We start from the raw sequence: 23,794 nt of genomic DNA, 5'->3' as shown, positions 1-23,794 counted from the left end.
GGACTTCAGGACTGAAGCCTGGCAATTCAGCATGATGACCTGGGAGAAGGGGGCTTTCACAGTCGTGCATCAGTGATGGCCAGCCTGGGAGCCCACCACGTGGAGTGTTTGAACAGAGCACGTGGATGAATGCAGGTCAGGGGCTATAGCAAGTGCTGTCGGCAACCCAGCACCAACATCACCTGCACCCCTCCTCTAGCATCCTGTAGCAAGCACCTGTGCCTCTTTGCCCGAGGGTCGTTTACAGGCAGGAGAGGCTGGAAGTGCTGGGGAGTTAATATCTCTAGGAATAATCCTTAACCAATGAAAGATGGGAGCTGGTACATATATGCCACAACTTCTTCACCTCTTGGGTGGGACAACTTTGAGTGTGTCTCACAGTCTCCCAGAGGTCCCTAGAGGGATGGCACTCTAGGTGCCCAGAGCAGCAACCAGCTCATTAACTCCTTTCCATGGCTCACTTCCCATTTCCCTATCCATTTGCCTAGGATCAACTCCCTAAAAAACTACCTGTGCTTGAATCTTTGTCTCAGGGTCTGGGGGAACCCAACCCAAGATGGGCTGATTCAGTTTCATGTTCTGTGCTCAAGGCAAAGGGATCTGTGGAGGGGGCTGTCCAGATGTACCAGGGCCATACCCAAGATTCTCAGTACTCAAGCACCCAATATCCCCACATATCCTGCTATAGACTGAATGTTTGTGTCCCCTCAAAATTCATATGTTGAAATCCTAACCCCCAAAGTGATAGTATTAGGAGGTGAGGCCTTTGGGAGGTGATTAGGTCATGAGGATGGAGCCCTCATGAAAGGGATTAGTGCCCTTATAAAAGAGACCCCCCCAGAGGATTCTCTGCCCCTTCTTCTATGTGCAGATACAGTGAAAAGACAGCCGTCTATGAACCAGGAAGTGGGTCCTCATCAGACACTGAATCTACAGGCACCTTGATCTTGGACTTTACAACCTCCAGAACTGTGAAAAATCAATTTCTATTGTTTATAAGCCACCAGTCTATGTTATTTTGTTATAGCAGCCCGAACAGACTAAGACACATCCGTTGACAGTGACCATTTATTACATATGTGTGGACTGTGTAGTCAGATTGGGGGAGGACCATTGACATAGCTGAGCACCAGGTAAGGTGTCCTGGCCAGTCGGGCAGGAGAGCAGCAGGAGCCCCCTGACATGGGCAGGAGCAATGTGGCACCCACCAGCAGAAGGAAAAGGAGGAGGAGGAGGAAGGTCAGGGGCCGCCTGGATGCAGGAGTGGGGGATCTGCAAAGGGAAATGCAGTGTTCAATGTATGGGTGGGCTGCCACCATGAGCCCTACCCCCACACCCCCAGACCCATCTCCCAGGCATCTCACCCAGGGTCTACCTCCAGCATCACATCCTGGACATTGGGAGATGCTTGCCTCATCTTGTCCTAAAGGTAGAGAGCAGCCAGCAGTAGAATGGGTGGAAGTGATATTTAATGTGGTCTTTACCTTACTCCCACAGACCTACAGAGCTGGGCTTATTTCTCCTCCTTTCCTAGCACTCCCTCCATCCCCAAGACCCCACATGGACTTGGAATATCTCCAGGTATAGTGGATGTCTGTCAGTGCCTGCCCTCCAGACAGTCTCCCTTTTCCTGGTAACAGTGGTTCAATTTGGGGAGAAGGGTATCATACCTCCCTACTTTCCTGAACTCAAAACTCCACCTCCATGGTTAGGCATGTGACCCAGATCTGGCCAACCAGAGCCCTCCATCAGCTTGGCTACTGTGATCGGTTCAGGGTATAGGCCATGACCCAAGCTGGGGAAGCAGAAGTCAGCCCTAGGACTTGGCTGCCGTAGGTCAGTGGCACTCTCTCCTCCTGGGGTGGGTAAGCCAGTGGGAAGTGAGTGTGTAGCTGCTGGGGCAGCCATTTTGCTGAGAAGGAATCCACCTTGGAGAAGTAGAGCCCAAGACAGGGAGGGACTGAGCCCTGACAGTATTTGAGGTCTTGAATTCAACACCACCTGGACTTTTCAGTTACATGAAAAAAACAGCATCCTCTTTTTTGTGTGTAATTCAATTTGGGTCGGGTAGCTGTCACTTGCCATCAACATTCCTGAGTGATACACCTGGCCGAGGACCAACTCACCTGAGACTTCTGGAGCAGGGACCGTCTTCGGTGACCTGTTAAGTGTTTCCGGTGGCTGAGGCCTGACATGAGCATGTCCTGTGGGGAGAGAGAGGAGTGGGGTCTTTGGAGAATCAGTGACAAAGAGACACAAAGTTGGGGAAGGGCCAAGAGGGGAGAAGTGTCACAGAGATTAGATTCTGTGGGAAGAGAGAGATCTCAGGGAGAGACGAAGAGAGGGGCAGAGCCAAAGAAACCAAGAGAAGAGAGACATTATTTATTCATTCATTCAACAAATATTTAATGAGCATCTGTTACATGCCAGGTGCTATTCTAGGAGCTGGGGACACTGTGAGCATGGAAACAGGCAAAGTCCTGGCGTCCATTGAGTTTATATTCTAGTAGGAGAGAGAGAGACCGTAAGTTAATAAATGTATAATGTCAAGATGTGGTAAGTGCTGTTAGGAAATAAAATAAGAGAATAAGGAGTGATAATGTTTGGAGGCCAGGGCAGGCCTCTCTGAAGAGGTAACATTTGAGGAGAGACTGGATGGAATGAAGTGAGGAGGTGAGCTCGGTGTGTCTCTGGGGGCTTTGAGATGGGAGTGTATTTGGAATATTTGAAGAGCCAGGAGGCTAGTGTGGCTGTGGTGGGGTAAGTGAGGGGGAGAGTGAGAGGAAATGAGTAAATATAGGTACAACAGAGACACCTGGAGGCCAAGAGAGGCAGAGGGATGAGGGAGGAGACCACTGAGACACCAAAAGCAAAAGAGACACTGGGAGAGACAGAGCCATGAAGACCTCCTCGAAAGGGAAAAAGGGCCCTGCTAGGAGACACACAGAGGGTCCCTTGGGTGCCTGGGGGGAGGTGACCCCACCTGCTCTCACCTCAAGGCTTTGTCCCCTGCCCTGGGGGCCCCTGCGGCCACACAGCTCACAGGGAGTCCCTGGTGTCCAGGCTGTCCTTTGCCCCAAAGGCCCGAGGCCCCCAACGTCCCCCGCCGGGTCCCACTCCAACTCTGCGGGAGTGGGGAGGCTACTGGGTGCCCAGGGCCCCCAGACCCCACCAGGTCCTGGCCCGTCTGAGTCCCCCTCGACCTCCAAGTCCTGCTCCAGTGTGCTGGCCTCCTCAAACACCTGGTCAGAGGACAGAGGTCATGAGGGTTGGGATCGGCGCCTGCGCCAGGGACCGCCAGGGTGGGCCATACCAGGCTGTAGCTGACCAGCTGGGCCTGCAGCCGCCACAGCTGCCGGAGGACGCTGTCTCGGTGGGCTCTGAAGGCCCTCAGGACCTGCTCCAGGGATGCCCGGGCCTGAGGCTCACTCCGCTGTGCCAGCCCCTCACCGAACACCAGCAGTGCATCTAAACGCTCAGCTGCCCCACGCAGGTCTGCCTGTAGGGCCTGGGTACACATGGTTGGACATCACCAACACCACACCAGCCCATCCCCACCCCCCGCCTCCATACACACACAGCAGGGGCACCAGAGACCTGAGACCTGGAGTCACTATCCCCACCCCCTCTGCCGTCCAGACACCTGGAACATGGAATAAACCCATTTCCCACCCTGGGAAGCTGGCACCCACTCCTGAGGCCCTGCCCACCCTCCCACGTCTTGGCTTCCCACTGCTCACCTGCAGCTGGACCATCCTGCTCTGGGCTGATGCCCAGGGCCCCAGGCCTTGCTCCAGGTCCTGCAGCCGGAGGCCCAGCCCCAAAAGGCAAAGATGCAGGCTGTCCTGCTCAGCCTCTAATCCCCAGCCAGAGATGGGGCGCTGGGGAACACAGGGGGCTGAGTCAGAGCCAGTGAGCCAACCAAGGCCTGGCCCGCACCCATTGCACCCAGGCTCCTGCCCTCTGGGTGCTTCTCTGCAGCAGAGTCCATCTCTGGGTCTGCACCAGGGTTGCTCCCACCTAGAGAAACTTCCCAGTGGAGCCAGGCCTGAGAACCTCTAGTTCAAATTCTCCAGGTTTTCAAGGCTCCTAGAAACTTGTACGTATAGGGCCTGGGGCTCTGGAGAGGGAGAGGGTGACGGAGCTGGATAGCCCCACGAGGAATGGGGCTACACCAGGGCCAATGATGAAAGAGTTCTCTCTCAGTTGGCAAAATACTGAATAGTGATAGTTAAAGAATCATTGTCTAGAGCATCCCTCCCCACACAGATGCCCAACACTTTTCCAGAATCATCACCTCATCCCCGGTGTGGAAGCCAGATCCTGGGAGACAGACAGGAAGTAGGGGCTGGCACAGGGGCCTAGTTCACCTCAGCTCACCTCACGGTGTTTGGCCCCAGCCGAGTCCTCATGAGAAGGGGGCGTTGGCAATCTGGGGAGGCCAGCAGCAAGCTCAGTGCCCCTCGGCCCACCCTGGAAGGGCTCGGGAGGGTCCAAGGAGTCCTGCCCCAGCTTCTGGGCCTGTTCTGACCTGGGATGGTGGGGGGGGGCATTGACAGGCCCCTGGGTGAGCCTAGGTGCCCGTTATCCACCCTACCCTACCCCTGTCCCCAGTTACCTCTCTCATGTCCCCAGGTGATCTTAGCTACAATACCTCCTACCCTCAAAAGGCCCCTGCTACTGCCTCCACCCTTTGGGGACCACAGTTTCAAAAGCCCCAGCTCGTACCTGATTCTCTCCTCTCCAGAGGCGGAGCAGATGGTGCATCCAGATGTGTTCAGTTCCCTAGGGGCTCCAGGCGGGTGGCTGAAGGGCTCTGAGGGGGGTGTAGGGCCCAGGCGTGGAGGCAGGGCCATATTGGGGAGCCTGAGGACAGAGAGTCAGTGAGTAGAAGCCCTTTTCCTATCCTCCCAGACTTCCTCAGTAGGACTCACCCAGGCCTGAGGCAGCCAGAAGCCCAGGGGCAGGCTCAGCTCCACCTCTTTCTAGGAGGAACCTGGACCCAGGTAATTTGATGCCCAGCTCAGGTGATAGTAGCACCACTTAACTCCTTCCTCCCCAGCGGACCAGTAGCTGAACCTCCCAAGCTCACCCCACCCACCTAAGGGGTTTCCAGATATAACCCTGCCCCTCAAGAGCCCTGGGTTCTTCTCCACTCTGTGACCCGAACATCTGACCTCGGCAGCCCACACCATCCATCTAAGGTCCCGGACGCAGCGCCCCTCAGGAACCCAAACATCTGGCCCCCCACCCCCAAATGTCCAAAACCAGAGTAAGATTGTTTTGTTGGTGGTTTATTTGGAATGGGGCCTTTTCCTGTGGTTCCCTCACAGGTACTGGGAAAATAACCCGGGGGGAACCGCCTCTGCCCACAGGGAGCCAGCAGTCCAGAGCAGGCGAGAGCTCGGGAATCCGAGCGGGTCCTGGGTCCTGGCGTCACTTGCTGAGCAGGAGGCCAGCGCGCAGCACGCGGGGTACGCGGCGGATGGTCAGCGAGACGCGGGTGCCGCGGACCAAGCGGGCTCCAGCTTGCGCCGAGGGGCAAGCGGCTGCGTTGCGCGGTAGGGAGGCGGCGTCGAGCGCGTCTACGCTGGCGGCTGCGATGCCGTGGAGGAGGCGCGTGTAGGCGGTGCCACGGAGCACCAGCAGGCTGCGCGGTTCAAGCAACAGCGAGGTGGCCGGCCGGGGCGGGGGCCGGGGCTGCGGGGCGGGTTGAAGGTTAGCGGGTTCCCAGAAGTTAGGAGTGGGGTGGGCGAGAGGTCAGCGGGTTTGGGGGTTCAGGGGGCGAGGGTCAGCGAGTCCCAGGGGCAAAGGCTGAGGGGCAAGTGTGCTCCTAGGGATCGAGGCTTTGGAGTGAAAATCCTGCGGGGGCCAGGGCCAGGGCCAGGCTTCCAGGGAAGTGGAGACGGGGTGGTGGTGGGGTGTCAGCAGCCCCTCGGCAGGGACTATGCTGCAGATGGGGGTGTCTAAGGGCCTAAGGGAACTGCAGCTGGGCTCTGCAAGGAGCTGGGGCTGGGACCGAGGGATCAGTGGTCCCAGGAAACTGAGTGGAACTGGGCTGAGGACTTGGCTGAAGCCAGGAAGGGAGGAAGAGATGAACAGGTGTGGTCTGGGAGGATGTGCGGATATCAGGATGTTCTGAGGACACCAGCAGAGTGGGAGGGGGTGTCAGTGCATCTAGGAGCGTGTAGGATTAAAAAGGGCAGCCGTAAGGAGCAGTTGGTGTCAGGGTGTCCAGGGGGTGTCAGACATACAGCAAAGAAAGAGGTCAGGGAAGCTGCTGTCATATGCAACACAGAGGGGAGGCAGGATATCTGGGGGCCCTTGAGCAGCAAGTCATGTGTTGAGGTGCCAAGGAGAATCTGGGGGTGTCCTGCATGACAGATCACATTAGTGGAGGGGGAGGTAGGAAGTCAGTGTTGGGGTGCCTGTGCAGTGGCCACTGAAAGGGTGTCTGGCAGGATGTCAGCGACAACCCTGAGTGGCTGGTGTTGGGGTATCTGAGGATATCAGTGTCTGTTGGGGAGCCCTGCATGCGGTATTGGAGCGCTCTGAATGTATGGAGCCAGGGGATCTGTAGGATGTCAGGATATTCATTCAGCAGATGGGGGTACTGGGGTATCCGTGGATATCATGATTTCTAGGGCACCCTGCAGGCAGATGGGCTGGGCATCTGGGCGGATGGGGGTGCCCTCCATGAGGGGACAGAGGAAGATGTCTGGAAGGGTATCGGGGTACCCCGCAGGCAGGTGGGATTGGAGCCTCTTAGAGGATATGGGGTCTCTTAGAGGATATGGGGCAACGTCTCAGGGCCCACCTGCTCTGTAGGGTCATCGTCCTCTGGCTGCCGAGGCTCGTAGAGGTCCAGCATGGTGTGGGAGCCCAAGCTGATGGTGCTGACAGTCGGGTAGTACAGTGGCCCATCCTCGTGGGGCTGGGGAGTGGGTACCAGGGCTGGACAGGGCAGGAGTCCACACACCCCCACCCTCAGGTGAAAGCGGGGCTCCCCAGCTGGGGACAGGGAGGTGAGTGTTTGGTTGGGGTACGTGGCTGCTTAATGAGAGTGGCTGTGGGTCGACAGGATGCCCTGCCCCATGATGGATCCGAGGTCTGGGGGTCGGGGTGAGAGTGTGGTTACCATGATGCCCTCCCCAGGCAGATACTGGTTCACAAGGACGTGGTTGGCTGGGAGACCCCCAAAAAGGCTGAGGTCAGACACTTTGTCCACGTAACGCTGGAGCCATGGTGGCAGCCGCTCAGGAACCATCCCCCGGGGATGGGGGAGCCCACCTGGGGGAGGGAAATGGGGTGCTGAGGGCACCCAACAAGGAGCTCTGGCATGTGGAGCCCCCATTAGGGATATCCCAGTGGTTGGTAGCACTCTGACCTCCTCGGGGACCCCTAACTCTTTGGAGATCACCACTCCACCCTTCAAAGGTTTCCTGACTTCTCCAAACCCCTAGAGATACCCTCCAACTCATCAGGAAATCCCTAAGCCCTCAGGACCTCCACTGACCCCTGAGAATCCTCCTGGCCCTTGGGACCCCTTGAACCCTCAAGGACCTCCCCCCGCACCCTGACGCCTCAATGTCCCGAGACTATCCAACCTGAGCTGCCTACCCCAGTCCCCAGCCCTAAATCACCCATGCCCACAGCCGGAGACACTTACCCCAGTTCTGTAACTTCCTCCCGGAGAGCTGGGTCCACTTTGGTTTTGGGGCATTGAAGACCTGGGAGGTGGGAAGGGGGTCAGTCCTTTTCCAGGACCACCCTCTCTGATTCTCCCACCCAGGCCAACATAGGGGTTTTCACCTAGGGTGGAAATGGGTCATCTCACTGTCTGTGGGATCATTCTCCGAGACAGTGTTCCCAGGATTTTGTTCTTGCCCTTTCCCCCTGTGGAGGCCGCTGGCCTCAAAGCCCCTCTGTGTCTAGGGATTGAGGGAGGGAACCAGAGCTACACAATCAGGGTCTGAGTCTACTCAGAGCTCTGGGCTGGGTTGGGCTCTTTCAGCCCAGCAAACAGTCTGCACTCTGTAATTTCGTGATTCCTGGGCTATCTCAGCACAGTCTGAGTCCTGGAACCTCCTTGTTCCTCTTGCCTGGGGGAGAAAACGTGCTCAACTGGGCTATTCAGTATAGCCAAGAGAGTACGTTGAAAATTCTCCACTGCCAAGACCCCAAGGGTCTAAAAAGGGTTATCTCAAAAAGTCTAAGAAATCTCCTTATTTCCTTCATTGTTATGGGGCTGGAAGCGGCTGTCTCAGTATGAGAGTCTGAGTTTTGGAGCTAACTCATTCCTGGGACTCAAACTAGACAGGACTAGTTGGGATAGCACAGGGAAGATCTGTGCTCTGTAACCAAGGCTCTGGGGCTGCAAAGGGCTATCCCAGTGCACAGACTCTGAGCTTTGTAAAATTCTCCTTTCCCCAGACCTTAAGAATAGAGTACAGACTGGGCTATCTAACACAGGTGGTCTGTGCTTGGTAACCTTGTTCCCAAGACTCTGGGTCTATGCTGAGCTATCAGCACAGGGAAGCGTTTAACATTCTGAGGCCTGGGTTATCTCAGCACAGAAATCTGAACACTGTAAATTCTTCATTCCCCAAATCTCAAGGGAGTGAACTGGGCTATCTCAGCCTATGTTGTAACCTCCTTCTCTCTAAGGTAGCCGGATAGGGCTGTCTTAGTACAGGCTGTCTTGGCCCAGGTTCAATCCCTAGGGGAATGAGATCCCACAAGCCGCGTGGCGTGGCCAAAAAAAAAAAAAGAATCAGTTTGGTTTCCCCTAAGCTTCCTGGGAAAAGCCCTTTCTGACAGGCCCCAGCAGGTGCTGAGAAAGGAATAGGGAAGGTGGTGAGGGATGGGTGCCAGGTGGCACTCTCCCTCCTGCAAGAATCCTCACTGTGACCTTTCGGGCTCTCCTACGAGAACTGGGGGTTGAAGAGGGTTCTGGGAAGAGGGGATAAACAGGTCACCTGTCGAAGCAAATACTCCTCCTCTTCCTTGGAGATGAAGTCAGGGACATAGTAGATTACAGGTGGTGCCTAGGATAGAGAGATCCCCCCTGAAGGTGTGACCTTTGGACCCACACAGGAATGCTGCCATCCATGAGCAGCCCCTCCTCTGGAGCGTAGCTCAGGATGTCCCCAGACAGGCCAGGGCCTTAAGTCGAGGAACCAATGGCTATTTGGGGGATGGGGAGGTGGGGGTGAGGGTAGGGCTAGACCCTGAGGGTAAGGATGAATTGAGAGGGAGGGGGCAGTCCCAGCCCACAAACCCAGGAGTCAGCCTGCCTATCCCCACTCTATCTCCCGCCCTCTAGTTCCCACCTTCACCCTCTGCACCCCCGGTCCTGACAACCTGCTCCACCCTGAATGGTTCCAGAGCTGGAACCCTGGCGTCCTGATCCTCCATTGACATCAAGTCCGTGTGCCCGGTCATTCCTGTGGGGAGGGGAGAACATGCTGAAATCACCAAGCCTCCCACCCGCAGACTGTGATCCAGCTTTCTGGTCTCATCATGGGCCAGGGCCTCACCTCAGTCCTCTAGTGAAACTCACTTGGTTTCGAAAACCTAGACGTCCTCAGCATCTCAAAAGCCACACAGTGCACCCCTAGGCTCCCTGCCCAGACACAGTGAGCACCCACAGTACTCCCCCCAGACTCCGTCCACCAAATACCCATCAAACTACACGTCTGCCGTCTCAAGCCTCTACAGAGAACAGCCTCAGACTCCACTGGGAGCCCTTCTTAAGAGCTCCACACGTATCCCCCAGGGCTGCACCCCAGACCCCCTTTAAACACCTTCATTTGAGACCTCATCCTAAAAACTTCAGACCTGCAATCCCGAGCCCGGCTCTCTAACAATATTCGAGGTCCTCATAGACCCTCCTCCCGCCTCAAGCCTTTTCAGACGCCCCATTCTGAGCACGCTTGTGCCCCCATCTAAGCTTCCTCAGACACATCCATTTTCAGTCTCCTTGTATCCTCCCCACTCCAGACTCCCCTCAGACTTCTCTTCCCGAGCGCCCCTTCGCTGCAGCCCCCTTGGACCTTTGACCCTGAGCCTGACCCCTCTCACACCTTCCCTCCCTGAACCCCTTGGTTCCCCCCGACTCTGTCTTCTAGAACCCCACACTTTTAGCTTCCTCGGACTCCCATCTGAGCTTCCCCGGATCCCCACTCTCAGCCCTCTTGGACCCCCATCTCCGCCCTCGGCGCCCCAAACTGACCGTCCACCAGTGACCCCTCCAAAATCCAAATTCAACACCCCCATTCCCTTCCCAGCCACTTCCTACCCACATGGCCGACGCAGGAATTCTCAGACCAATGGGAATTCTCAAAGGCTCTAAGGCTCCTCCTTCCACCCAATCGGCGCTCTCACACACTGTTGTTCCGCCCCCTCGCCATCCTTCGGTGACAGGCTGTGCCTCCCGGCCTCTGAGCCACTGGGGCCCCTTCAGAGACGGGTCTTCGTCTGGCATCGACCAATCAGAGCTCCAGAATCGAACCTGTCCACGCTGCGGAGAGCCCAGAAAGGAGGGGCAGCCGTGGCGGCACAGGAAAAACGCGATGGTTGGAAGGACTCCCCGCAGGTTAGGCCATCCTATATAAAGCCGCAGGGACGCGAGACTGCTGTACCCAGCAAGGGTACGGAGGCAGGGCCGTAACTCCCTAAACACCGACCCGACACAGAGAGCCGTAGAAACGTCTTTATTGAAGGGGGTAGGGGTCATGCTGAGTTTGGGGACATGCAGTGAAGGGGCAGTCGTGAGCTGTCCTTGGTTTTCAGGGCCCCAGGTCTGCCCTGGACCCCTGGGCCTTCAGGGTCTCCGTCGGGCTGTTAGTCTGGCCAGGGTGCTCTGAGGTCCTTCAGGGCCAGTAACTTAGATTTGGTGTTTTGGACCTGTGACCAGAATGTAGATTGAAATGGGGACTCCAGGATTTGGGATCCCCTCAAGGCCTTGATGCCCCTCATGTATGAGATGGAGGCTTGAGGATTTGGGGTTCCCTTGGGGCTGGGGCTCTTGGAATTTGGGTGTCTTGAGATCCGTGGACTCAGGGCATTGAAGTCCTCTGGTTTCCAGGGATGAGAATTCCTGTTTGGGGTTTCTGGTGCCTGTGAATAGGGCTTGAGGTGCCCTGGGGGCCCAGGATGCATATCTCCTCCATCCCAGGCACAGGAACCTCCATGATTGAGGTTTCCTGGGGGGTTGGGATTGGATTTTTTTAATTTGGGATTCCCTGGGGATTTGGGGATTCCATGATTTGGGGATCCTGGGAGTTAGGGCTTTGGGGTCTCCTAGGGGCTCTAGGACTTGCGGGCACAGGGGAGTTTAGGACATGTACTCTGGGGTTTGGATCCTCAGAGTCCCAGAATGGGACCTCCAAATTTTGGGGCCCCCCCAAAGGGGGAAATAATTACTTTAAAAATAGAGAATTTTCTGGGAGCCTGGCCAGCACAGGTGCTGTGGGCTGCATGGGGTGGGCTTTGTACAAGGCACTGGGGGTTTCTTGAGGGTGCAGAGGATAGGAAGACTTGGGGGTCCTGTAATTAGCACTTCCAGTACTGTTTTGGTATCTGTAAATTGGGGGTGACAGTGGGCTGGTTAATGTGGGTCTCTTCTTGAGGGGTAAGAGCAGGGGGGTTCGTTAATGGAGGGAGTCTCTGATTGCAGTATAGGGGGTTTGGGGTGACCACGGGGGTCACAACATCTTGAGGGGACTGATATTAAATGTGGGTTTGTTACTCTTGCTTTGGAGGTGTTTCTTTCAAGGGGACTTGATGGGGGGGGGCCTTTGTTAACAGGGAAGGGTTCTGATCCAGTGACTAGTGACTCAGGAATGTTCTGCTGTGGAGCATTATGTAGAGAAAGTCACCGTCATTTGGGGTGATGTGGAAATCTGTTATTGGGGGGTCTCCTCTGAGGGGTTGGGACTAGCCTGAAGGTACTACACTTAGGGAATCTCTTTCTGGGTAACATAGGGTCTGTATTTGGGGGGTTATCAGGGAATCTGTTAATAATGGGGCCTCAGTGATCGAGGGCTGGCTAATGGGGGTCTCTATTCTGGATGTGTTACTGGGAATCTCTATCTCAGGGTGACTCGGGGGCTCCTTGTATCAGGAGATGCTAGAGGAGGCTCTGTGTCTCTCTCAGATGTCCAGAGCCTCTAAGACTGCATCTCCGCCCTCAGCATCCAGGGAAACCAGCAACAGAAGAGCAACCTGGGGAAGAGAACTGTGTCACACGCTGGTGCAGCATGCGGGAGCATCTGGATCCATCACCACCCAGCTCTTCCCCGAGTGTCTGGGATTTGGCCTTTCTGGATTCCAGCTGTGCCCTCTCAGGCTCCCGTGGAGCCGAAGGTGTTCTGTCTCTTTTACCTGCCCCTTAAAAGTTGAAGTCACCAGGGATTTCCCTGGCGGTCCAGTGGTTAAGCCTCTGTGCTCACAACACAGGGGGCCCAGGCCCGGCGCAGCCAAATATATATATATATATAAAAGTTGAAGTCACCAGAATTCACTATGGGGCCTCACTCCCTAAAGACTCTTCTGGGTAAGCTAACTAGTCGTATGTTTTCCTAACTTCTATTTCCACCCCCAACCCAGAACTCCAGACTCCCTGTGTCCAATGGCCTGGTGGATGCCTCTCCCTGAATATCCCACAGGAGAGGGGGACCAAGGGTTGCTACGTACCTGGAGATGGAGTTCTCTGATGCGATGTCCTTTGGGGTCCGGACTGTTGTGAAGGTGCGTTTGGGCTGCGTCACTGAAGGGAAGGGCAAGGTCTCAGGTGAGGGGATGATAGACCCACCTCTGTCCTCAATATCTACCCAGACTCTTTTTCATTAATATTTATCCACGTCCCCAATATCCTACATTCCCAATAGCCATCTAGACCTCTTGTCAATAATATTCCCTGTGTCCTCCAAGACCTACCCATGTCCCCGGTGCCTGCTCAGAGCCTTGTCGTTAACATCCCCATCCCTATAGCGCCCATCCTTTTTGGGATCCTGTCTCATCATTTTCCTGGACCCTGTGTCCCCAATTAAATGCTGGAGATTCTGTCACTAGCATATACCTGAGGACCCAAGACCTTTCTTCCTATCCCCAAATCCACACTCCTCCCACAGCCAGCCCCCAACTCACTTGTCACTTGATGTACTTTTTTGGCTCCAACATTATCCCCAGGGGGGTCAGTGGATCCACCAATCCTGGGGAGACACGAGGAGTGGGAGGAGTCAGAGCCACAAGAGGCCAGGGTCTGACCAGGAGCGGAGCCCCGGGGGGCCTACAACGAAAGAGCTAGGGTGTGGGGGTGGATATCCACACTGTCCTCCTGGTCCAAGAGAAGGAGACATCCAAGCAGGGGATCAGGATTCTGGGTGGTGCCCTGAGTTGTGACCACAGTTTGGGCTCACCTCTGAATTCGAGATGCTGGTGCAAAGACTCCATGCCGTGGGGGGCAGGTGAAGTACCGGACACCAAAGACAGAGCCATCATGTTTGCCGGTGGGCTGGTCTAGCTCTATGCCGTACCAGTAACCTGCAACAGGAGAGTGTCAGGATGCCTCAAGGCCCTGCCTGCCCCCAGCCCAGATAGCTATCCTCACCTGGGGCAAAGTCTGTCTTCCCATAGAAACGCACGATCCCTTGCTTCTGGCCTGCGACGAGCACTTGGTCTCCAACCTCAGCCTTAGCTCCTTCACGCTGCTGCAGGCTGCCCAGAGATGGGGATGATGAGGGCTTCTTCTTACCTGGCGGGAAGGGGACAAGGGGTGAGGATGAGGCCTCCAGATGCCAGCCCTGGGGGCCCCGTGTCACCCAGAAAGCCAAAAGGTAGAAACTATCCTGGTTCAAATGAGACGAGCCTTTCCCTGAAATGGGGTTGGGGGGTGGGCTTGAAAGGAAACAATCCCAGCTGCCAGAGAATGGGGGTGGGGGCTTTGGGCCTGAGGGACAACTAAGTCAAGAACCTACAGAACCTCAAAACTCTTTCTCAAAGTTGAAGATATTTGGGCCAAGGGAAAAACTGAGTCTCAGAAGTCAGAAACCCAGAAACTGTCCTTTTAAAATGAAGGGGGGAGTTAGGTCTAAGGATAAATCAAGTCACTAAAGCCAGGAACCCCATAGATTCTTCCCTAAAACTGGGAGAAAACCTTTGGGTCTAAGGGGAAACTAAGTCATAGGGGGCAGGGAACACACAGGTCCTTGCAAGAACTGGGTGGGACCAGTACTGAGACAAAGGAGAAACTGAGGCACAAAAGTCAGGAACTCAGAGGTCATCCTCTAAAATGGGAGTTTGAGCCTGAGGAGAAACTGAGTCACAGAAGCTGGGCTATCCACAGAATATCCTCAAGAATGGCTCTCGTCACCCCTAGGGCTCCCCCTCTGACCTTTGTGTTCCCTGCGGCCTTTGCCTGTGACACGGGAGAAGTCCATCCGGGGAGTCCGCGGTGTGGAGGTGACAGATGAGGGAGGTGCATCCACTGCCTTGGAGATCTTGGACACAGAGGCAAAGAGACCTGGGGGGACAGAGCCTGGGCTGGGAGTTGTCCAAGCCTCTGCCCTCTGACCCCCCTCATCACCTCCCAACCCCAGCACTCAGCAGCAGAACTACTGAGTGGACCCCACCATCACCTTCTGGGCCCCAGTGGGACTGACCCTGCTTGGGAGGGCAGATGAAGTACCGGACACCCCCAACACTGCCATCATTCTTGCCCTCAGGTTCATCCAGTTCCACGCCCACCCACTGGCCGCTGGCGAACTCCGTGGTCCCGCAGAACCGCAGTGTGCCCGTCTGAGGAAACAAGGGAGGATATGGCTTGGGTGCACCTTGAGAGGCCGATAAGATCACCGGCACACAGGTAGCATGGTGGGATGGATGAGGGAGCCCCAGGCTTAAATCTCAGCTTGGACATCACCATTCACTGGTTGTATAACTTAACTGTGCCTCGATGTCCTCATCTGCGAAATGGGAACAGAAATCTCACCCACCTTACAGGATGGTTACAGAGCTGCGCTGTCCGACGCAGTAAACGGCCACTAGCCACACGTGACAATTTAAATTAACTAAAATTAAATTAAAATATCATTTCTCCAATCACACTAGCCACATTTCAAATGCTTAATATCCACATGTGGCTCATGGCTAGTTCACTGGACTACACAGACATAGAACATTTCCAATCTCACAAAAAGGTCTACTGGACATGAATGCTATAGAGACACAAAAGCCCTCAGAACAGGGCCTGGTGCTGAGTAAGGGATCAGTAAGTGTTGCCTGTTATTATCCTGTAACTTTGGTAAAGGGACCTCACGGGGCCTCAGTTTCATTTGGAAAATGGGGATAACAGTCCACCTCAGAGGCTGGTTATCCGGTGGAAACACTTTTAATATATGTGAAGTTGCTTAGCTGCAGCGAGTGTGGTTATTATCATTTGTGTGAGGCTTCTTCACTACTCCAAGCCTCAGTTCCTCATCTATAAAATGGGCTAAATAATAGTGCCTACTTTGGAGAGCTGGCGTGGGGATCAGAACAGTGCCTGGCACACAGAGCCAAGCCCTATTCTAAGGGCTTTACACATTTTAACTAATTTAAACCTCGAAAATAATCTTAAAAGAGAGTGGATATATACATAACTGATTCACTTTGCTGTTCAGCAGAAACTAACACAACATTGTAAATCAACTATATGCCAATACAAATTCATTTAAAAAAATAAAATCAAATAAAATAAACCTCAAACAACCCCCCTCAAGTGGGTACTATCAGCTCCATTTTACAGATGAAGAAGCTGATGCCCAGAGAGGTGAAATCACTGGGCCCGCAGCTGGTAAGTGGCAAAGCTGAGGTTTGCCTGAGCAAATCCCTGAGCCTGAGTTCATAACCACTGTGCTATGCTGCTTCTCTACAGGCAGAGATTGTTATTACATGTCTTCAGACAAAGAGTTTCACCTCTTGGGCTTCTTACAGTCTTCTATATTGTAAAATGGAGAGAATCAACCCATCCTGCTCTCAAAATTGTCACACTGATTTGATTAAATCATGTACAGAAACTTTCCAGGTGGGGCTGATGCATGCAAAACTCTTGATTACGAAACAAAATGTGACTTTTATGGCTTCTCACTGTACAAAGAAACAAAATTCAAATTCACTCCAGTGGCCTGCAGGTCTGGTGAGATCCAGCCCCTGCTAACATCGCCACTTCACCCTCCCTAGATAACTCCCCTCCAGTCACACTACCCCTCCCCTCCTCTGGGACTTTGTACCTGCGGTCTCCTCTGTCTCCATATTTTTGCAAGGTGAGCTCCTTCCCCTCTCAGCTCAGATATCTCCTCCTCAGAGAAGCCTTCTCAGAAGACCTTAGCTAAAACCACCTCGGCCCTCAGCTAGGGCCAATTTATTAAATGCAAGCATTTAATGGTTTTCAAAGCCTTTGTTGCTACTGGAAATTATCTTAACTATGGATATACTTTATTGACTGTCTCTTCCTCAATAGAAATGGAGTTCTATGAGAGCAGGTCTGGGGCTAACACAGGCCTTCATCCCCAAGGACAGGCTGGGTCCAGCATGGAGCCTGAGGGACACCAGGTAAATGAATCAAACTTGGAATGATTGAATGAATAAAGATCTCTCTGTCCTCTGGGACCTTATACCTGCTCCCCCTCCCTAGGGCCCCCTTCTCCCTTTCTTCTCCTGGCTCATTCCTCAGCATCTTCAAGTGAGCAAAGTATTGACCACTCTGGGAACACAAGTGGCCCCTGGATGGGAACCACAAGGCCCAGGGGGACCCAAATGGGGCAGAGTTGCGCTGATCACTCTGCATGTGCTTCCTCGTGAGCCATGACAGCTCTGGGCTGTCACTGTCAGGAGATGGATCTGTCTTCCCCCTTGGACTGAGAGCTCAGCTTGGGTGGGGCACAAAGGAGGCACTCACAGAACAACTGTTAGACAAAATGAATACTGTGTGCATGACTGGGAGGGTGGGCAGGCAAAGGGGAGAGTCTGCACTCTGCCCAAAGACCCAGCTCTGAGGGATGAGGGCTGAGTCCTGCCCACCCTTCCCTGCTCCAGTCCCTGACCTTCTGGCCATCCAGTAGCACGCGGTCTCCCAGGCGCAGGCCCAGTGCACTGAGCATGAGATTGCCTGGGACGTTGTCATAGTTGGGTAGCGTAACCTTGGGGAGGGCGCAGGAGAGCGGCACAGCCTCCTCCAGTAGCGTCCGCAGCTCCTTGGCCACCAGCGCCGCCTCTGCCTTGTCCAGGGACATGTCCATGGGGTCTGGGACCACCTCCGCTGGCACCTGTCCCTTTCGGTTCTGGGGGCCAACAGGAAGAGAGGGAGCAAAGACTCAGCGGCATAGGCTGCACTCCCACTGAGCCCATGCCCCCAGAGACCCCGGGTCGAGGTGAGGCAGAGGTGGGAGTAGGTCATACCCTGGGCCAACTTGGAAAGAGGAAGGGGTGGGGCATTAAGGTACAGCCCACGATCCCCAGGGAAGTCCACCTCTGAGACCTCAGGCTGGAGATGTCAAGTATGGAGCCAATAGGGAATGAAGGTCCCACTTCAGTACTGTAGGTCATGCCCTCAGGGCCAAGACCCCAAGCCCGGAATGGGGCCATGTGAAGGACAAACACTGAAAATGGGCTCCTGTGGTACCGGGTTAAGGATCCAACTGGGTCAATGGGGAATGAGAGTTTCAAGAAACTCAAGTGGTCCTGCCCCGCCCCCTCCCCCGCTCCCATCCTCTGCAGAGGCCTGCTGGCCAGAAAGCGGTTGGGGAGGAAGGAGAAGGAAGGTAACAGGACTGGGCCAGGGTGGCAGTACCCGAAGCGCCGGGTTGGCACCGTGTTCCAGCAAACATTTGGCCGCGCCCAGGCACAGGTTGGAGGCAGCGATGTGCAGGGCTGAGCCATGGTTGAAGTCACTGCACGTGGAGTTCACCACTGGGAAGTGGGTGAGAGGAGGGTTCCGGGTGAGCGCCCTCAGCACCCCAGCCCTCCCGCTGCCTTCCAGCCTCCGAAGTCCACCTCTTCATCCATCTCTTAACCCGCAGGCCCCAGGCCCCACCACCCCACGGCAGCCTCTGACACAGAGCCCCGCCCCTCCTCGGCCACCCCTCTCCCAACCAGCTCCCGCCAGGCCCTGACGTTTTGGACCCCTGAACTCCTTCTCCCGCACCGCCCGCCTCCCGCCTCCCACCCTGGCCTCCCATGCCAGGCCCCATCAGTCGCCTTCCCTGCCTTCTCACTTGTCTCCTCCCCCCACACCTGGGTACCCTCCTTCTGCTTCCAGCCCTCCTTCCTCGCCTAGGTCCTGCCCCTCCCAGCCCGGCCCTTCCTCCTCACCTCGGGGCCGTGCACCCTTCAGTAGCACGCGCACGAGATCCGGCACGTCAAAATAGGCCGCGTAGTGAAGCGCGTTCATGTTGGTCCAGCGGCTGCGCAGGGTCACGTCTGCGCCCAGTGCCAGCAGCTGCTGCGAGAGGCGTACAGCCGCCGCGGGGTCCCCTGCGCGACAGCCCAGGTCAGCTTGGGTTCCCTCCTCCAGAGTGTGGGCCCAGAGCATGGGGAAGGCCCAGGGCTTTAGGGACTGCACTTTGGGATCTTAGGCTGTGGGGTCCAGGATGGAGGTCTGAGGGCCGGGGTTCTGAGAGTGTTGGGCGTGGCAGTTAGGTTTGGGGGTTTGGACCCTCACCGACTCCGTGGGCCCCCGCCTTGCACGCATAATGGAGCAGTGTCATGTCGGTCAGCCCATCACGATCATTCACGTGGCAGCCTCGACGCAGAATCTGGGAGTACCAGGGGACCAGGGAGGGTTACCCAAACACGTGAGGAAGCCCTTCCTCTCCTCCCTCGCTTCCCCAGCGCTCTCACCTCATTGCCAATGACATCAATCTTGTGCTGGACTTGGGGCACCCACTGGCGCACAATGGCGAACAGCTCAGGGATGGTGGTCTGCGGGTCAAACAGAATCTCCTGGCAGGCAGGGTCGTTGGGGTCGAAGAAGGTGAAGGCTGGGGTGGTGAGAGGTCCAAGATCACCCCAGGCAAACTGTGGACTGACCCCCCCCCTCCTTCCATCCTAAGGCAGAGGAGCTCTAGACCTTTAAAACCTTCTAATACAGAGTCTCAAACTGGTGGCACATGGGCCACAGGCATTTTCTGTGTGGCCAGCGTGAGGTTTCAAAATCAGGTCTCACATAAAAATGTGGATGCCTGGTGTGTCTTGAAAAATTGGAAGATCATATAGCAGCAAACTCCACCCCATGAAACAAGAGTGGTAAGGAGTCTGCATGCCCAAGGGGGCTGCTACTGCTCTAGCGCATGTCACCCTGTCAGGGCATGCTTTAGCCAAATCGCCAGGGTAAAGAAAATTAAAAAGGCAGAAGTCACGGTTTTTAAGAAAAATCTCCCCGAATTTCAGTTACTGTGCAGTCCACATAAAATGGATCCATGGGCAGGATCCAACCTGTGGCCAGCCAGGGGGTGCCCAGAGGAACTTCCATCTCCCCCCTTTAGAGTGTTGCCCTGTAGTAACGTCAGCACGCAGCACAGGGCTGGCACAAGGCAGGAGCCCAGTGCGTGTTGAATGGATGAGCAAACGAATGACCAGATGACACAGAGCCCAGGGACGTACCGCATAGAAGGTGTCTCCCGGAAGCAGCCTGTGTGCTCTTTTTAAAACCCCAGTCACAGCACAGCTCTCCCTGGCTAAGCCTGCCCTGGCTCCCATCACACTCAGAGTACAGACCCAAATCCTCAGCCTGGTCCGCAGGCCCTAAACAAACTGGCCTCATCTGTTCTCTGCCCTCTCCCCCTCACTCGTTCCCCTCCAGCCACACTGACCTCCTTCTGTCCTTCCAACTCGCCAGGCAAATTCCTCTCTCAGGGCTTTGTGCTTGCTGTTCTTCTTGCCTGGGCCCGTCTTCCCTGAGATCTTCCTAAGGCTTCAGAGAGGCCTCCCCAGACCACCCTGGCTAAATCAGCACCTCTGCCCTTCTTTATCTCTTGCCCTTTTTCATTTCTTTAAAAATATCACTACTTAGGGACTTCCCTGGTGGTCCAGCGGTTAAGACACTGTGCTTCCTATGCAGGGGGCCTGGGTTCGATCCCTGGTCAGGGAACTAAGATCCCCATATGCCACGCGGCGTGGCCAAAAGAAAAAAAAGAAGAAAAAAATCACTACTTAATATTACTTGTTTACTCCTTCCTCCCTCCCTCTTTTCCTCTCTTTCTCTTCTTCCTCATTCTCTTCCTTTCTTGCTTGTCCCCCTCACTAGGACGTTTCCAGGCTGGCTTGTTCACTCCCCTATCCATGCAGGAGGTGCTCTGTCAGTCTAGCTGAATTAATGTACAAATTTAATAAATCCACGAGTTTCTCTTGGAGTCCACCTTAGCCCTCTCTCTGTCCTAGACTACATTTTCAGATTCCTTCACATTCTGTGACCAAACCCTCCTTGTTCTACGGGCAGGATTCCTGGGGGCGGGGGGCAGATACCCTAGACTCTCTGACTTCCCAGCAGGCCACAGGTCCCAGCCACATCCAGCCACATTTCCAGTGGAGATTTTCCAGTGTCCCAGGGTGGATACCCGGCCCTAGACACCCAGATAACGTTCTTATTTTTCTATCAGACTGAGAGCAACTTATGGCCTCTCTGACCCACCTCTAGTGGGTGACCTGTCCACAGATGCCACCCCTCCTGCCCTATCCTGATGACACCTACTCTCTGAACTTGGAACCTCATTTCCGAACTTACAGCTGCCGGGGATTCCCAGCCAACATCTCTTAAAAGCCTCCTCCTATATCTAATTCTGGCTGAGCTCCACCCTCTCTACCCAGTAGCCAGAGGGAGCTTTTAAAAATATAAATCAGACCTGCCCCCCCGCAAACTGCTCTCCCCCGCCATCACACTTAGAATATATCCAAAGTTCTCACAGTAGCCTTTAAGGCCCTTCCAGATCTAGCCATTGCCAACCTCTCATCTCAGCTCCAATCACTCCCTAACAGCAACACCAAGATTTTCCTTCTGCTCCAAGCTCAGTCCTGCCTCAGGGTTTTTGTACTTGCTGCTTACAGCTTGGAACACTCTTTCTCCAGCTCTCCTATGGCTGATTCCTCCTCATGCTCTGGGTCTCAGCCTAAATGCCACCTCGTCAAAGACCCACCCTGACCACTCTGTCTCCAGGTGCTGCCCCCTAGCCATTCTCTATTATATCTCCATCTTTTATTTCTTTCATAGCATCCACTCCAATCTGAACTTATCCGATCTATATACCTGTTACTTGCTTAGTCTTGCCTTCTCTCCTGAGAGCAGGGATCATGCCTGGATTGCTCACCATTAAATCTTCATCTCCTAGCACAAGGCTTGTCATAGAGTAGTAGTGATGGATAAACAGTGCTTGGTGAATGAGTAGACACTTTCCTTTTCTCCAAGAGGCCACCCTCTCAGCTCCACATCTTCCTACCTCAGAGCCTTTACTCCTGCGGTTACCTTGCCTGGGACCCCCTTCCCCTAATCTTTTCCCTTGTTAACCCTCAATTCATCCTTGAGTCTCCCTCAAATGTTCCTTCCTCAGGGAAAGCATATCTTAAAAAGCTCTTGCAGAATTTGGTTCTTAGCAAACACAATTCTCATCAAGTCTTGTAATTATGTACTTATATTTTTATACTTATTTGTGTGGTTATCATTGAGGCCTGTGAGTTCTCTTAGGCAAAGACTAGATCTGTCTTGCTCCATGCTGTGCCCCCAGTTCCTAGGTCCATAGCAGGCTTTCCAAAAATGCTTGTTTAATGACTAAATGACTGAATGATGTGTCATGAATCAAATATTACGATTATCCCAATTCCATTCTCCAATGGGTGAATGAATTAATGAGGGGGGGGAATCCAAGGGCCACGACTCCTCCAGAACACCTTCAGATCCTCCAGATTCCTCCCACCATCTCCACCAGCAGAGTTCAGCCAAACCTCCCTGGCAACCCAAGGCTCCAGGCCAATTGCTGAGTGGGGAGGGTGGTTACCGTAGTCCTTGGGGAGGGGGGCAGGTGCCGAGGGGTGCACAACAGGCTTCTGCCGGCGCTCCTGGGTGGGGCTGGGGGGCTCTGGGACAGGCTCATCCTCCTCCTCCTCCTCTTCTCCCTCCGCCCTGAGCGGCGGGGCCATCGGGGCGGGATCTGTCTTAGTCATGGTCCTTGGTGGCCCTCAGTGGGCAGGTGCAGAGTTGGAGGTGGCCTTCAGGCAAATCCTGGGGGCAGAGGTCAGCTAGAGAGGGTGCCCCAGTCTCCGGAATCTGAGCCACCCAGACGCTCACCGGGCTCCGGGTGGCTCCCACGCCCCCAGCTCTGGATTTTGGGCAATCATAGGGACGCCAGTCACCCATCAGAGGACGCTGGTTTGTGGGCCCAACGCCTACCACTTCCCCCAAGCCAGTCCCCCATTCTTCTCCTCCCGCGTCAGGGCCCTTAGTCTAGGCCGCCCCCTCCCCCGGTTTGTTTATCTCAGGATGCAGGATGCTTTGCCCCTCCCCTTCTCCGCGGGCCTCCCCTCTACCCATCTTACCTCGGGTGTCTGGGGCTGGAGACCAAAGCTGAAACCGGGGAAACTGGAGTAATGGGGTGCCAGTGTCTGGGGAAGTGATGGGGGAGAAGAAGACAGAGAGAAGGGGACGAGGCCCGGACGCCGACGGGGGATGGGGGTGGAGAGGGAGGGGCGCTGACGGCGCATGCGCTGTCACCCCCAACCAGGCGCGGGGGCGGAGACACTGCGAGGCTGCTTGCATTGATGAAAAGGCTGAAGGCAGCGGTGGGAAGGGTATAGACACCGAGGACGGGGAGTAGAAGAAATGGCCACGAAGAAGGATGTGAGGCATGGAGACAGGAGAGAGAGGAAGCAGGGACAAGGGCAAAAAGAGAGGGATGGGAAAACGGGCGCATGGATTTTTGTCCATCCCGCTGTGTAGCGCCTTTGCGAAGGCCTGCAAACCAGACCAGTTTGGGCAGGGGTCTCGATGTGTGGTAGTGGTGGGTGTTGTCTCTCTCTGACATATCAGACCTGACCTCTACTCCATGTCCACCCTAGACAAGGGATGTCTCAGAGGGATGACTTTGTGGAGACTCCTATAATCACTGTCATTGTCATTATCACATAGTGCGCACACAGCATTGACCCAGAGAAGTTAAGCCATTTACCCAAGGGCATACAGCAAACAGGTAATGGAGCTAAGACTTGAATCCCAGTGGCCTGGCTATAGAGCCTGGGCTTTTAATCACCGTGCTACATGGCTTTGGCAGTGCCTAGGGGATAGATCTGCCAATGGACTCCTCCCCCCAGAAAGGCCTCCAGGAGCCAGCCCAGGGATGAGGCCTTCCCGGCCCCACCATCCTGGCTGGGCTGTCACACCTGACTGGCTGTGGCCTGCACTGTCCACAATCATCCCAGCCTGAACAGGGCTAGCTGACTTTGCCTTCCACCTCTCATCCTTCTAATGTGCAGGCCCAGTAGCTCCATTAAGATATTTCCAGAATTTCATCCCTCACCCCAGTCCCAGGCCCTAATCCTGGTCCATCCTTCATCCTCTCCCACCTGGACAATGGCAGCTCCCCACAACACTCCAATATGCAGCCAGAGGGACCTATTAACACCTATCTGGGCTTCCCTGGTGGCGCAGTGGTTGAGAGTCCGCCCGCCGATGCAGGGGACACGGGTTCATGCCCCGGTCCGGGAAGATCCCACATGCGGCGGAGTGGCTAGGCCCGTGAGCCATGGCCGCTGAGCCTGCGTGTCTGGA

The 23,794-nt window shown here is 55.0% G+C and overlaps 2 protein-coding genes and 1 long non-coding RNA gene across 13 annotated transcripts; 1 reads left to right on the top strand and 2 right to left on the bottom strand.

Annotated features, from left to right (window-relative positions):
- Positions 1-1,054: 1,054 nt before the first annotated feature.
- On the bottom strand, positions 1,055-10,307 carry LOC132509592 (alpha-ketoglutarate-dependent dioxygenase alkB homolog 6). 10 transcript variants are annotated; one of them, XM_060130773.1, is made up of 15 exons: positions 10,235-10,307; positions 9,364-9,446; positions 8,979-9,047; positions 7,670-7,730; positions 7,139-7,311; positions 6,818-6,934; positions 5,178-5,650; positions 4,729-4,866; positions 4,381-4,531; positions 3,741-3,881; positions 3,314-3,508; positions 2,994-3,242; positions 2,127-2,204; positions 1,365-1,423; positions 1,055-1,272 (listed from the first exon to the last, which is right to left on the bottom strand). In XM_060130773.1, the coding sequence occupies exons 2-15, from the start codon at positions 9,442-9,444 to the stop codon at positions 1,095-1,097; spliced, it is 2,163 nt and encodes a 720-aa protein (XP_059986756.1). In that variant the 5' UTR covers positions 9,445-9,446; positions 10,235-10,307; the 3' UTR covers positions 1,055-1,094. The 10 variants fall into 10 exon arrangements, with proteins under 10 accessions (XP_059986756.1, XP_059986755.1, XP_059986751.1 ...); XM_060130772.1 differs by lacking the exon at positions 10,235-10,307 and adding an exon at positions 9,563-10,012 and having other exon boundaries at positions 4,381-4,432; XM_060130768.1 differs by lacking the exon at positions 10,235-10,307 and adding an exon at positions 9,563-10,011.
- A 225-nt stretch (positions 10,308-10,532) lies between these two features.
- On the top strand, positions 10,533-16,645 carry LOC132509594 (uncharacterized). Its single transcript, XR_009537068.1, has 3 exons — positions 10,533-10,597; positions 12,161-12,753; positions 14,730-16,645. It is a non-coding gene; the product is annotated as an uncharacterized LOC132509594 (long non-coding RNA).
- CLIP3 (CAP-Gly domain containing linker protein 3) lies at positions 10,701-23,765 on the bottom strand. Of its 2 annotated transcripts, XM_060130780.1 has the most exons (14): positions 22,567-23,762; positions 22,029-22,252; positions 18,883-19,022; positions 18,704-18,797; positions 18,355-18,516; positions 17,834-17,952; positions 17,088-17,324; positions 14,667-14,802; positions 14,399-14,527; positions 13,616-13,759; positions 13,425-13,548; positions 13,153-13,217; positions 12,700-12,772; positions 10,701-12,228 (listed from the first exon to the last, which is right to left on the bottom strand). In XM_060130780.1, the coding sequence occupies exons 2-14, from the start codon at positions 22,192-22,194 to the stop codon at positions 12,174-12,176; spliced, it is 1,644 nt and encodes a 547-aa protein (XP_059986763.1). In that variant the 5' UTR covers positions 22,195-22,252; positions 22,567-23,762; the 3' UTR covers positions 10,701-12,173. The 2 variants fall into 2 exon arrangements, with proteins under 2 accessions (XP_059986763.1, XP_059986762.1); XM_060130779.1 differs by lacking the exon at positions 10,701-12,228 and having other exon boundaries at positions 12,570-12,772; positions 22,567-23,765.
- Positions 23,766-23,794: the final 29 nt, after the last annotated feature.

This window comes from Lagenorhynchus albirostris, chromosome 19 (assembly GCF_949774975.1).
Source record: "Lagenorhynchus albirostris chromosome 19, mLagAlb1.1, whole genome shotgun sequence".
In the NCBI taxonomy this organism is placed as follows: Eukaryota; Metazoa; Chordata; class Mammalia; order Artiodactyla; family Delphinidae; genus Lagenorhynchus; species Lagenorhynchus albirostris.
The sequence above is the reverse complement of the archived record's forward strand: the minus strand, read 5'-3'. Positions and strand labels throughout refer to the sequence as shown.